This window comes from Muntiacus reevesi, chromosome 12 (genome assembly GCF_963930625.1).
Source record: "Muntiacus reevesi chromosome 12, mMunRee1.1, whole genome shotgun sequence".
NCBI lineage: Eukaryota > Metazoa > Chordata > Mammalia > Artiodactyla > Cervidae > Muntiacus > Muntiacus reevesi.
In genome coordinates, this window is record NC_089260.1 from 4,089,786 (window position 1) to 4,103,044 (window position 13,259).

The following is a 13,259-nucleotide window of genomic DNA, read 5'->3' on the forward strand; positions in this document are numbered from 1 at the left end:
GATCAAAATAAACTGTGGAAAATTCTGAAAGAGATGGGAATACCAGACCACCTGACCTGCCTCCTGAGAAATCTATATGCAGGTCAGGAAGCAACAGTTAGAACTGCACATGGAACAACAGACTGGTTCCAAATAGGAAAAGGAGCACATCAAGGCTGTGTATTGTCACCCTGCTTATCTAACTTATATGCAGAGTACATCATGAGAAACGGTGGGCTGGAAGAAGCACAAGCTGTAATCAAGATTGCTGTGAGAAATATCAATAACACAGATGAAACCTCAGATATGCAGTTGACACCACCCTTATGGCAGAAGGCAAAGAAGAACGAAAGAGTTTCTTGATGAAAGTGAAAGAGGAGAGTGAAAAAGTTGACTTAAAGCTCAACATTCAGAAAACTAATATCATGGCATCCAGTCCCATCACTTTATGGCAAATAGATGGGGAAACAATGGAAACACTGACAGACATTACTTTTTTGGGCTCCAAAATCACTGCAGGTGGTGACTGTAGCCATGAAATTAAAAGACGGTTGCTCCTTGGAAGAAAAGTTATGACCAACCTTGACAGCATATTAAAAAGCAGAGACATTACTTTGCCAACAAAGGTCCGTCTAGTCAAAGCTATGATTTTTCTAGTAGTCATGTATGGATGTGAGAGTAGGACACTTCTGGGCATACACACTGAGGAATCCAGATCTGAAAGAGACACATGCACCCCAATGTTCATCGCAGCACTGTTTATAATAGCCAGGACATGGAAGCAACCTAGATGCCCATCAGCAGATGAATGGATAAGGAAGCTGTGGTACATATACACCATGGAATATTACTCAGCCGTTAAAAAGAATTCATTTGAATCAGTTCTAATGAGATGGATGAAACTGGAGCCCATTATACAGAGTGAAGTAAGCCAGAAAGATAAAGAACATTACAGCATACTAACACATATATACGGAATTTAGAAAGATGGTAGCGATAACCCTATATGCAAAACAGAAAAAGAGACAAAGAAGTACAGAACAGACTTTTGAACTCTGGGGGAGAACGTGAGGGTGGGATGTTTTGAAAGAACAGCATGTATATTATCTATGGTGAAACAGACCACCAGCCCAGGTGGGATGCATGAGTCAAGTGCTCGGGCCTGGTGCACTGGGAGGACCCTGAGGAGTCGGGTGGGGAGGGAGGTGGGAGGGGGGATCGGGATGGGGAATACGTGTAACTATATGGCTGATTCATGTCAATGTATGACAAAACCCACTGAAATGTTGTGAAGTGATTGGCCTCCAACTAATAAAATAATATTAAAAAAAAAAAGAAAGCTGAGCACAGAAAAGTTGATGCTTTTGAACTGTGGTGTTGGAGAAGACTCTTGAGAGTCCCTTGGACTGCAAGGAGATCAAACCAGTCCATCCTAAAGGAGATCAGTCCTGGGTGTTCATTGGAAGGACTGATGCTGAAGCTGAAACTCCAGTACTTTGACCACCCGATGAAAGAACTGACTCACTGGAAAAGACCCTGATGCTGGGAAAGGTTGAGGGTAGGAGGAGAAGGGGACGACAGAGGCTGAAATGGTTGAATGATGTCACCGACTCAATGGACATGGGTTTGGGTAAACTCCAGGAGTTGGTGATGGACAGGGAGGCCTGGCGTGTTGCAGTCCATGGGGTCACAAAGAGTCAGACACGACTGAGGGACTGAACTAAACTGAACTATGTTTATATAGTCAGAAAACCAGACTACAAAATTTTGTTGATGAATTTTATTTTGAACTAAAAAGACAGCATAAGTATGTTACCAGATAGTCTCCCTTTGCCACCTGTCGTCACTGGAATTTTAGAAATGTTTGAGCTTTTGAAGAACTACTTTGCAACTCCTTTTAATGTTGATTACATTTTGCTCAAAAGTAATTGGAAACCTCTCATTGGAATGTTTCACAAAATTCAAATTTTGAGTTTTTAAAAATTTCCATTATTAAAAGAAAATCTCACAAATGAAAAGACAAATTCTTACAGAAGCAAAGGACTGGAGTAGATTAAACAATGAATGTTATAAAGATATACATGATTTAATTTTTATTTTTCTATGCAATGCTTTGAAATAACTCAATTTGGCAGAAGAGCCTTTTGATGGGGCTTCCTTTATAATTAGATAGTTGTATTTTATACCAGAATGAAAAGAAATTGAGAATGCTTGTAGTTAAATGGCATCTACATTTGCTGAAACAGTCAAAAGGACATTAGACATGTTAGAGAAGTTTTAACTTATTTAAAAAAATATGTCAGGAAAAGTACTCTAAGAATGGTAAAAAGACAGTACCTATGAAAATATTTGGGCTAATATATTTACACATATCAATGTAAAAATAGAATTGAGAATGTTTTCCACTAATAATTATTACTGATATTATTTCCCTCAACACCTATGGAAGTATTTTCTCATTTAAAATTGGGAACAAAGACAATATTTATATCTGTTTACCAAATCCTTAGCACAGTTCCTGGCACATTCTGTACGTTCAATAATTATTTGATCAATGAAAATGAATGCTTTGTATCATCTCTATTTTCTTCATAATATAACCATTGGAAGTAATAGACATAAATAAAAATAAGGATCCAAGTATATATGCCTACTTTTTTTTTTTTTTACTTCAGTTTCTATTGGAGTTAAAAGCAGTTTGTATCTGAGTACGTCACATACAAGGATCAGATTTACCAGTTAATTAGTGATAAGTTCAAGTTTCCCTTTTCATTTGTCCTTGCAGATGGGGCCTGGGAGCGTCAGGGTGTTTTCTGGTAACAGATGGGAATCTGGCCAACCAGTGATCCTTGCATTCACATTCTAATGACAGAGGCCAGCCTGCCATAGAGCTGTGTCAGAGCCAATTTATGAAACTAGATCCAAAGGCTCATTAAAACGGTCACAATTCAGTGACTACCCGATAAAATTAGACTACAGTTTCATTCCCATAACAGAGAATATTTTAGCATACTATTAAGGATATATATCAAGTATGAAAACTAGCTTTGATTCTGTGAAGGGAAAAACAACAAGATTAGAAAGCCATTTACTTTTGTGCAGAATTGGTTCCACTCTCAGATTTCGGCTTAAAATGCTTCAAATGGTCATATTTTAGAACATACGTTTGCCTCTGCAAATCTGGTGCATTTTTCTCTCAGAGTAAAAGTACTTTGGTAAAGAATCTGCCTGCGATGCAGAGGACACCCGGGTTTGATTCCTGGGTCTGGAAGATCCCCTGGAGAAGGGATAGGCTACCCACTCCAGTGTTCACGCCTGGAGAAGCCCATGAACAGAGGAGCCTGGGGGGCTACAGTTCATGGGGCACAAGCATCGGACATGACTTAGCAACTAAACCAGAAGCACTCTGGGGCAGCCCCATCAAACCGTAGGGCTGTGAGCCTGCCTGGCCAAGACATCGCCAGCAGCTCAGGTGAAAGCCAGGTGTGTTTCCCCACTGCTGCCAGCCAAGTCTCCCTACAGCATTCCTTTATCATACATCTTCCTCAGTGATGCCAAGCTCCTGGGGGCTCAGAATGTATTATTTTACAGGTCTTTCCACAGCCAAACCAGGTTTAAGTGGCTAAAAAACATGGCATCCGAAGTCTGGTTAAGAGCGATGCTATCGTACAGAAAGTTCTAGAACGTGAGTCAGGTGCAGTGCCCAAGTCTCAGCCTTCTCTCGGGGGGCAGGGGCAGGGCACCCCTCTCCTACTAGTTCAGGGCCTGGCACCTGCGCCACGCTCAATAATAAAGACGGGAGTGAAACGAGCTGACGATGTCATTAGGAAAGCCATTTAATTTCTCAATGTCTCAAACATCTATATAGATGACACAGAAATAAAGACCCCTGCTCTGCTCATTTCACACGATGGTTCTGAGGCTCTGAACTAATAATAACTGCAAAAGCACTTTTTAACGGTATACTGCTTATACTCGGGTAACGTATGGTTTTATGCATTCACTTGTCAAATAGATTATTTTCTTTACCTCCTGAATTTTTATTCAATGGAACAGTAATGAATCCCTAAATCTTCCAAATGTGAATAATAAAAGACTGAATGACTTTTCCTGGCAGTCTATAGGCCATGGCTGAATTATTTAAACTTTTATTTAAACCTGAGGAAAGAAACAAACACAAAACAATCCCAAGAGTAAAGGTGCTACTTTTAATTAATTTCTTTAGAAAATATCTCTTTTCATGTTTCCTCCTCTACAAAAAAAAACAAAAAAACAAAAAACACCCTTGATAATGTGGATGCCGTATTATCAGTTAGAGGTCACTTCAAAATCAAGCACAAATTTCTCTAGAAATAACAGATGCCATCAGGGATCACTGTTGGCAGGGATAAATAACGAGTATTTGTTTATTGTAGTAGTGTAATTTAAAATGTTAAATTATCTTTTCAAATGGGGATATTCCAAATTGAAAACACAACAAAGAAACAAATGGGAAACATTTTTGAATATATTTCAAGGTATCTCATAAACCAGCCTTCAGAGGCATTCTGTTTTGCTGGATGTTAGCATCTTTTTTGCTGTCCAAAAACTTATGTCTTTCTCTCTCTCATATGCATTTGAGTTAAACACTATTAGATGTTTCTTGTTTCCAGAATTTGTTTCCTTCAATATGCATTACAAATATCTGAGAAAGAGAAATATTATTACATTTATACCAAATTTATTTTACCATGACTTATTTGTTTGGCAACATACTTATTAACACCTTCCAAAACATTGTTTGGATAAATACCACTTTAGGAAATGCCATGACAAAGCGTGTTTGGCTGGGCCCATTGCGACCGATGCAAGAACGCATCTTGTGGCGTGTGTGGGTTTGGTTAGCCCGTGGACTCCTAGGGCACCTACCACACCGACAGCTCTGTGCAGGATACTGATGGGACTGCGAGGTTGAGCTGTGACTGCCCTTTAGACGTCCAAAGCCTCAGGGACAAACGCTCAGTGGTCAGTTCTGGGAGAAGGATGTAATGAAGTAAAACGGGGAGTGCAAAGGAGAATCACATCTGTTTGGGTTTAGAATTGGAGGTATCTTCCCAAGAGTCCAAAGCATCAAATTATGGAACGCTTTTACTATCGCCTTTAGTAGTACCCTAACAAGAGTTGGCCAAATAAATATATTTGCGCGTGTCGGATATCATTTTCAGGGGTGATGCTTTGGAACGGTACCTGTCTCCATTTGCCTCATCTCATTTACCTCAGACCAGAATAGGTTCAGCTCATTGACTTTTTTTCAGTTCTGTGACTTTATAGCATATTTCTCTCATGGTATTAGCTTCATTTATTTAGTTTAAAAATAAAGAAGAAAATTGATTAGATTTTGGAACACTTAATATACTTCAAGCAATTTACTGTGAAAAGATATAGTTAGCAACCCAACAGGGTATTTTTCAATTGAAATTTAATAGTATAAGGACTATTTTGGAGTTCATTTGAATTTTTTCACATTTTTTCATGCTCATTTGAAACATTAAAACTTCAAAATAGATACAGGATCTGTTGAATAAGCTTCACAGTTGGTTCCTACCGAGGCTCATAATGTCATATGACAAAGTGCAAATACCTCTTCTCCCTCCATGTAGAGGTCTGGTGTCTCTAGTCATCCCCTGAAAGAAAGCGATAGTTGCTCAGTCATGTCTGACTCTTTGCAACCCCATGGACTGTAGCCCACCAGGCTCCTCTGTCCATGGGGTTCTCCAGGCAAGGATACTGGTGTGGATAGCCATTACCTTCTCCAGGGGATCTTCCCCACCCAGGACTCAAACCCAGGTCTCCTGAATCACAGGTGGTTTCTTTACCGTCTGAGTCACCAGGGAAGTCATCTCCTAGGCACAGATAAAGCTTAACTCCGTTTAGCTGCACTGTCCCTACGCCTGGACAGGGTTGGGGGGGGTGGTGTCTCTACACAGGTGTGATATACAGTGTTACAATACTTGCTTTGATAGTCTTAAGTCTCAAGTCTTTTTAGTTTACTTATGAGAATTTTGTTTGTTTGTTTTCAGTTCAAAAGTAAAGAAGTCTAAGATAGAAATACAACAGTGTGTCTAATGATATTGCCTGGATATGTACCTCTACCACCATTACAGAGCTTATAAAAATAATAGAAATCTTCATTTGCTTCACTCACTTTTTTGTTCCAACTCTGTCATATGTGAAGGGTTAGATAGCCTAGATCTTTGTTGGGCCTTATTCCAAATTATACAAGAGTCAGTGTCTTCCTAATTCATTCATTCTCAGGACTGTTTTTTACTCACAATCCAAAGTTATTTCTCACTCAAACCAGATGAAAATTTCTAACTGGAGGCTCTAATAACCTCTCATCGAGTAATCCATCCTCCCAACAGCTCTTTTCTTCTAGTTCCCCACTCACCATCTCTACTGAAACCCTTATTCACCAAAATTCTCTGCCCTGACCTGAATATTTATCAACACACAGCTTAACATGTTTGTTATCATTTTCTTTTGTAATTTTGCATTAATTATTATACAAATTAATTTTTTGGATAGACATTAAATTTAAATATATGAAGAAAATTAATATTTATATAAAATTTATAACATATTTAAGTTATACAGAGTGATGCTATATTATAAACTTACTTCCTCTATCCAGTTTAAGAAATAGTACATTATGATTGACTTTGAAGTCCTTTAGATACCCTTCACAAGTCCCGTTCATACCCTTATCTACCCCTTTAGAGGCAACATTCATCCTGAACTCATTTGCTTATCTCTGCTTGCTTTTCTTAGTTTTATTGCACATATTTTCATTCCTATGCAACGTATTTTTTAAATTTGTGTTTTTATTACCATAAAAGGATTCGGTCTGTGACTGTTTGTCCAGGGTATCATCTTTTTGCTCGGTGTTATGTTCCTGAGGTTCATCAGTACCTCAGTGATGTTGCCGATAGCTCAGTGTTTCTCTCTCTCTACCCCCTACTCTTTACTGCTTTGTAGTATGCTTGTGTGTAAATACATCACAACATTCTTTTATCCAGTTATCTGCCAATGGATGTTTGCGCTTTTCCATGAATTTTTTTACTGTACTGCAATAAACACTCTTATAAGACACACACATTCAAAAGTTTCTATAGGTGCACGCCTCCTGGTTCATAGGACTTAGCGTTTTATGTGCATTATAAGCTACTAAATTATTTCTAAAATAACTTTACTAATTTATGCTTATAGTCACAATGTATACAAGTTGGACTTGCTCCGAAGCCTCATTAACTTGTGATATTGTCAGACTTTGCAAACTATTGCAAATCCAGTGGGTATCAGTTACATGTCATTGTGGTTTTGCTTGCATTTACCACTTCTACTGAGGTTGAGAATACTTTCGTGTGTTTATTCAGCGTTCATATCTCCTCTTCTGTAAAGTGCCTTCACTAGTTTTTGCCCAATTTTCTATTTGCTTGTTTGTCTCTTTTTCCTATTACATGAATGCTTTATATATTCCTGAAACAAATCCTTCATGAAGGATTTCTTTACCCAATTTGTGACTCTTCATTTTTAACATGACTTGGATAGGCAGAAACACTTGATTTTTAACACAGTAGAATTTTTCATTCTTATGCTTTAAGGCTAGAGCTCTTTATGTCTGGTTTAAGATTATCCTTCCATACTCTGATCTCATAAAGATATCCTGCTATATTTCCTCCTAAAAGTTTTATATTTTGCCTCTTACATTTAGGTTTTTGATCCAATAAGTAATCTGTTTTTCTGTATGATGAAATTAGAGGTCCAATTTCATATTTGTCCTTGCTACAATAACCAGTAACCAATAATAACCAATGACCAATTGTTACAGCATCATAAGTTTATCTTTTACTCACTTGTCAGCTGAGCCGGCTCCATCATAATTTAAGTATTTCATATGTGTGAAGTCAGTTTGTGGGTTCTCCACTCTGTTCCATTGGTTTGTTTTCTCTTTTTGTATCAAAACTGCTGTCTTCATTATTACAGCTTTAAAGTAAATCCTGATAAGGCAAATTTGCCAGCTTTTCTTTTCAAGTATATTATGGCTATTTTGATGTTTTGCTCTATCATATAAATTTTAGAATCAGCATGTCAAATACCACACAGACATGAAAAGAATATTTGGGGATTTTATTGTAAATACGTAGAATCAATAGATCAACTTGGGGAGAATTGAGATATTTATTTATCAAGCCTTCCAAATTCTCTTTTTATGTAAATTAACTGTAAAATCTCCCAATACAGTTATATCTTCATAAACATCTTTCAAATTTTATAATATATTTTATCCCTTGGTACTTGTATGTTACGTAAGTGGCATCCTTTAAAATGATGTATTTAACTATGTATTGCTACGTAGGAACATGCAATTAAATTTTGTATATTGGCTTTGAATATAAGGAACTTATAAAACTCTCTTTTAATTGTAGCAATCTGTGGGTGCCTCAGAGTTTTTTGGACCCACACGTTACCAGCAATTATGACAGTTTAATTTCTTCTTTCCCATTTCTGATATTGTTTTCCTGTCTTACTTCAATGTCTACAATATCCAGTACAATGTTATACAGAGATGGTGATAGTAAATCCCTTGATCTTAAAGAAAATGTGCCCAGTAACCCAGTATTGAATATGGTGTTTAGTATGGATTTTATATTGATATTCTTTGGGAGGGGGCAGAGGCTTCCTTCTCTTCCTAGTTAAGGATTTCCCCACATATGGCTGTTGAATTAGATGAGCATATATTTCCTATCCTTTAACATGGGCCCTGCGTCCTGTCCCCTGGGATTCCCAAGGATGTGAGAACTAAAGTTCAAGTTCTGGTTTCGGCAGACGTCCTCAAACCCAAGCCGGGTTCAGTGTTCCATCTCCATTGGCTTGCCACGCCCACTCAGATACAGGCTTCTGTGAGCGCCTTACGTTGATGTTAGCCCAATGTGTTTTTTAAGAGAGATAACATTATGCCATTTGAAACAACCTAACTAGAATGGGAGATCGTCGTACTGAGTGAAGTAAGTCAGACAGAGAAAGATGAGTAGCATATGAAATCATTTATATGTGGAATCTGAAAAATGTGTAAAATGAACTTATTTACAAAACAGAAAGAGCATCACAGATGTGTGGAAAGCAAATCTGTGGGTACCAAGGGGGAAGAGGGGCAGGTAGGTGGAGAGACTGGGATTGACATCTACACGGTATTATATATAAAATCAATAACTAACAAGGACCTGCTGTACTCACAGTGAGGTCCACTGAATGCTCTGCAATGACCCATATGGGAATACAGCCTGAACAAGGAGTGGACAGAGGTATACGCATGACTGTTTCATTTCGTTATCCAGCAGAAACTAGCACAGCCTTGTAACTCATCTACACGCCAATATGAGTTTCTTTAAAAGAGGTACATCGTTTTCCATCTAGGTATTTTGGTTACTTTTACTGATGGGTGGTTCATCCATCTCCAGACCGTGTATGTAGTCTCCTGTATTTGGTTCTCCTGCAATGCAGGAGACCTGAGCTTGATCCCTAGGTCAGGAAGATCCCCTGGAGGAGGGCATGGCCACCCACTCCAGTACTCTTGACTGGAAAATCCCATGGATGGAGGAGCGTGGCGGGCTACAGTTCATGCGGTTGCAGAGTCAGACACAACCTGAGCGACTGTCACTTTCGTTTTTCACTTATGAGAAATAGAACTTTGCCTTTCTTTTCTGTCCAAATGATGTCCCTCACTTCTTTCAAAGCTTTTCTTAAAGTTCACCTCCTTTAGATTTTCTTTTTTATCATCCTCTGGAAATGTTAACTTTATTAAATATAATAGTTTATATCACTTCCCAAACCTTTATCACCCAACTTCATAACAGTTTTACACATTTTTAAAAAATATTAAGGTTGGTAATTGATGCAAATGCTGTCTCGTCATGTACTTAACTTAGGCATCTTCTTGTCTTATCTTAGAGACTGTTATAGTTTTGGTTCTTGAAAGCAAGTGACGTCCTGTACTTTCCCTCACATCTCTCCAGAACTCTGTAATTGAACACGCCGGTTACTGAATATGCATTGTGTTTTTCCCTCAGTAAACCTTCTATGCTTTATAATCCCACCCTTCTAACACTTCTCTGCTTAAGTGGAGAAGATATTACCAAAGGGAATGTAACAATTCCTTTCATGAACAAAGCTTTATTCTATGAAAATGTCTATACAGAGACATTCCAGGCAAAACTGCAAATCAGTAGGATATCTCATTCTGCCTCTTGCTTTTATTTAAATTAATGTTTATGGGAGTATGCTTTATAATCATTCTCCCTTTCTAGTTTTAGCGAGCATTCCTGATCCCTCTACCTTGTCCAATATTTGCTTTTTTCGTTGTACTTTGCACCTTCTGATATGTTACATCGTTTTCCTATTTGTTATGTTTGTGGTTTACTATCTATCCCCTCCTTCCCCATAGAAGATAAGTCCCACGAGGGCACGGATCTAGCCCATTTGGTACATGACATAGCTGAAACAGAGCCTGGCCTAGAGTAAGTGCTCAAAAAACACTTGTGAATAAATGAATGACATATAACATTTTATACATAAAAACAAAACAATGCGATTTCATGATTTATTTTCACAACAGGTTTAATACTTTCTTAATCAGCGCTATTTTATTTTATATTTTCAGATATCAATATGGCAGGAGAACCAAAACCATACAGACCAAAACCTGGAAATAAGAGGCCCATTTCTGCACTTTACAGGTGAGTAAGCAAGGACTATTTTATGAATCTGTTGATCAGTCACTCAGTTGTGTCCAACTCTTTGCAACTCCATGGACTGCAGCACGCCAGGCCTCTCTGCCCATCACCAACTCCCAGAGTTTACTCAAACTCATGTCCATCAAGTCGGTGATGCCATCCAACTATCTCAGCCTCTGTCGTCTCCTTCTCTTCACGCCTTCAATCTTTCCCAGCGTCAGGGTCTTTTCAAATGAGTCGATTGTTCACATCAGGTGGCCAAAGTATTAGAGTTTCAGCTTCAACATCCATCCTTCCAATGAATATTCAGGACTGATTTCCTTTAGGATGGACTAGTGGGATCTCCTTGCAGTCCAAGGAACACTCAAGTCTTCTCCAACACCACAGTTCAAAAGCATCAATTCTTCAGTGCTCAGCTTTTTTTATAGTCCAAATTTCACATCCATACATGATTACTGGAAAAATCATAGCCTTGACTATATGGGCCTTTGTAGGCAAAGTGATGTCTCTGCTTTTTAATATACTGTCTAAGTTTGTCATAGCTTTTCTTCCAAGGAGCAAATGTCTTTTAATTTCATGCCTGCACTCACCCTCTGCAGTGATTCTGGAGCCCAAGAAAATAAAGTCTGTCACTGTTTCCATTTTTCCCCATCTATTTGCCATGAAGTGATGGGACCAGATACCATGATCTTCATTTTTTGAGTGCTGAGTTTTAAGTCAGCTTTTTCACTTTCCTCTTTTACATTCATCAAGAGGCTCTTTAGTTTCTCTTCATTTTCTGCCACAAGGTTATTGATATTTCTCCTGAGAATCTTGATTCCAGCTTGTGCTTCATCCAGCCCAGCGTTTCTCATGATGTACTCTGCATATAAGTTAAATAAGCAGGGTGACAATATACAGCCTTGATATAATCCTTTCCCAATTTGGAACCAGTCTGTTGTTTCATGTCCAATTGTAACTGGTGCTTCCTGACCTGCCTGCAAATTTCTCATGAGGCAGGTCAGGTGGTCTGGTATTCCCATCTCTTAAAGAATTTTCCACAGTTTGTCATGATCCACATTCGAAAGCTGTGGCATAGTCAGTGAAGCGAAGTTGATGTTTTTCTGGAATTCTCTTGCATTTTCTGTGATCCAACAAACGTTGGCAATTTGATCTCTGGTTCCTCGGCCTTTTCTAAATCCAATTTGTACTTCTGGAAGTTCTCAATTCGTGTATTTTAAAGCTTGGAGGATTTTGAGCAATACCTTACTAGCATGTAACACGAGTGCATTGTGTGGTAGTTTGAGCATTCTTTGGCATTGCCTTTCTTTGGGATTGGAATGAAAATGGACCTTTTCCAGTCCTGTGACCAATTCTGAGTTTTCCATAGTTTATGGCATGATGAATGCAACATGTTAACGGCATCATCTTTTAGGGTTTGAAATACCAGAGCTGGAATTCCGTCACCTCTGCTATCTTTGTTCATAGTAATTTTTCCTAAGGCCCACTTGACTTCACACTCCAGGATGTCTCGCTCTAGGTGGGTGATCACACCATCATGATTATCTGGGTCATGAAGATCTTTTTTGTATAGTTCTTCTGTGTAGTCTTGCTGCCTCTTCTTAATATCTTCCGCTTCTGTTAGATGCATACCATTTCTGTCCTTTATTGAGCCCATCTTTGAATGAAATGTTCCCTTGGTATTTCTTGTTTTCTTAAAGAGATCTCTAGCCTTTCCCATTCTGTTGTTTCCTCCACTTATTTGCGTTGTTCATTTAGGAAGGCTTTCTTACCTCTCCTTGCTATTCTTTGGAACTCTGCATCCAGAAGGATATATCTTTCCTTTTCTCCTTCATCTTTCATGTCTCTTCTTTTCTCAGTTATTTGTAAGGCCTCCTCAGACAACCATTCTGCCTTTCACATTTCTTTTTCTTGGGGATGGCTTTGATCACTGCTTCTGGTACAATGTTATGGACATCCATTCATCATTCAGGCACTCTCTCTATCAGATTGAATCTCTTGAATCTGTTTCTCACTTCCACTGTATAATTGTAAGGGATTTGATTTGGTCATACCCGAATGGTCTAGTGGTTTTCCCTACCTTCTTCAATTTCAGTCTGAATTTTGCAATTTATGATCTTACCCACAGTCAGCTCCCAGTCTTGTTTTTGCTGACTGTATAGAGCTTCTCCATCTTCAGCTGCAAAGAAAAGAATCAATCTGATTTCAGTGTCGATCATCTGGTGATGTCCATGTCTAGAGTCTTCTCTTGTGTTGCTGGAGAGGGTGTTTGCTATGACCAGTGAGTTCTCTTGGCAAAACTCTGTTAGCCTTTGCCCTGCTTCATTCTGTACTCCAAGGCCAACCTTGCCTGTTACTCCAGGTATCTCTTAACTTCCTACTTTTGCATTCCAGTCCTCTATGATGAAAAGGACATCTTTTTTTGGTATAAGTTCTAGAAGGTCTTGTAGGTCTTCACAGAACCATTCAGCTTCAGCTTCTTCAGCATTGCTGGTTGGAGCATAGACTTGG

General features: G+C 38.6%; 1 protein-coding gene across 1 annotated transcript in view; it reads left to right on the plus strand.

The window, feature by feature from the left end:
• Window positions 1-13,259, plus strand: part of RALYL (RALY RNA binding protein like) — a 767,040-nt gene that overhangs the window by 601,942 nt on the left and 151,839 nt on the right. Inside the window, exon 3 of the mRNA XM_065902672.1 lies at window positions 10,676-10,751. Within this exon, the coding sequence (XP_065758744.1) occupies window positions 10,676-10,751 (76 nt within the window). The remainder of the gene's footprint in view (window positions 1-10,675; window positions 10,752-13,259) is intronic.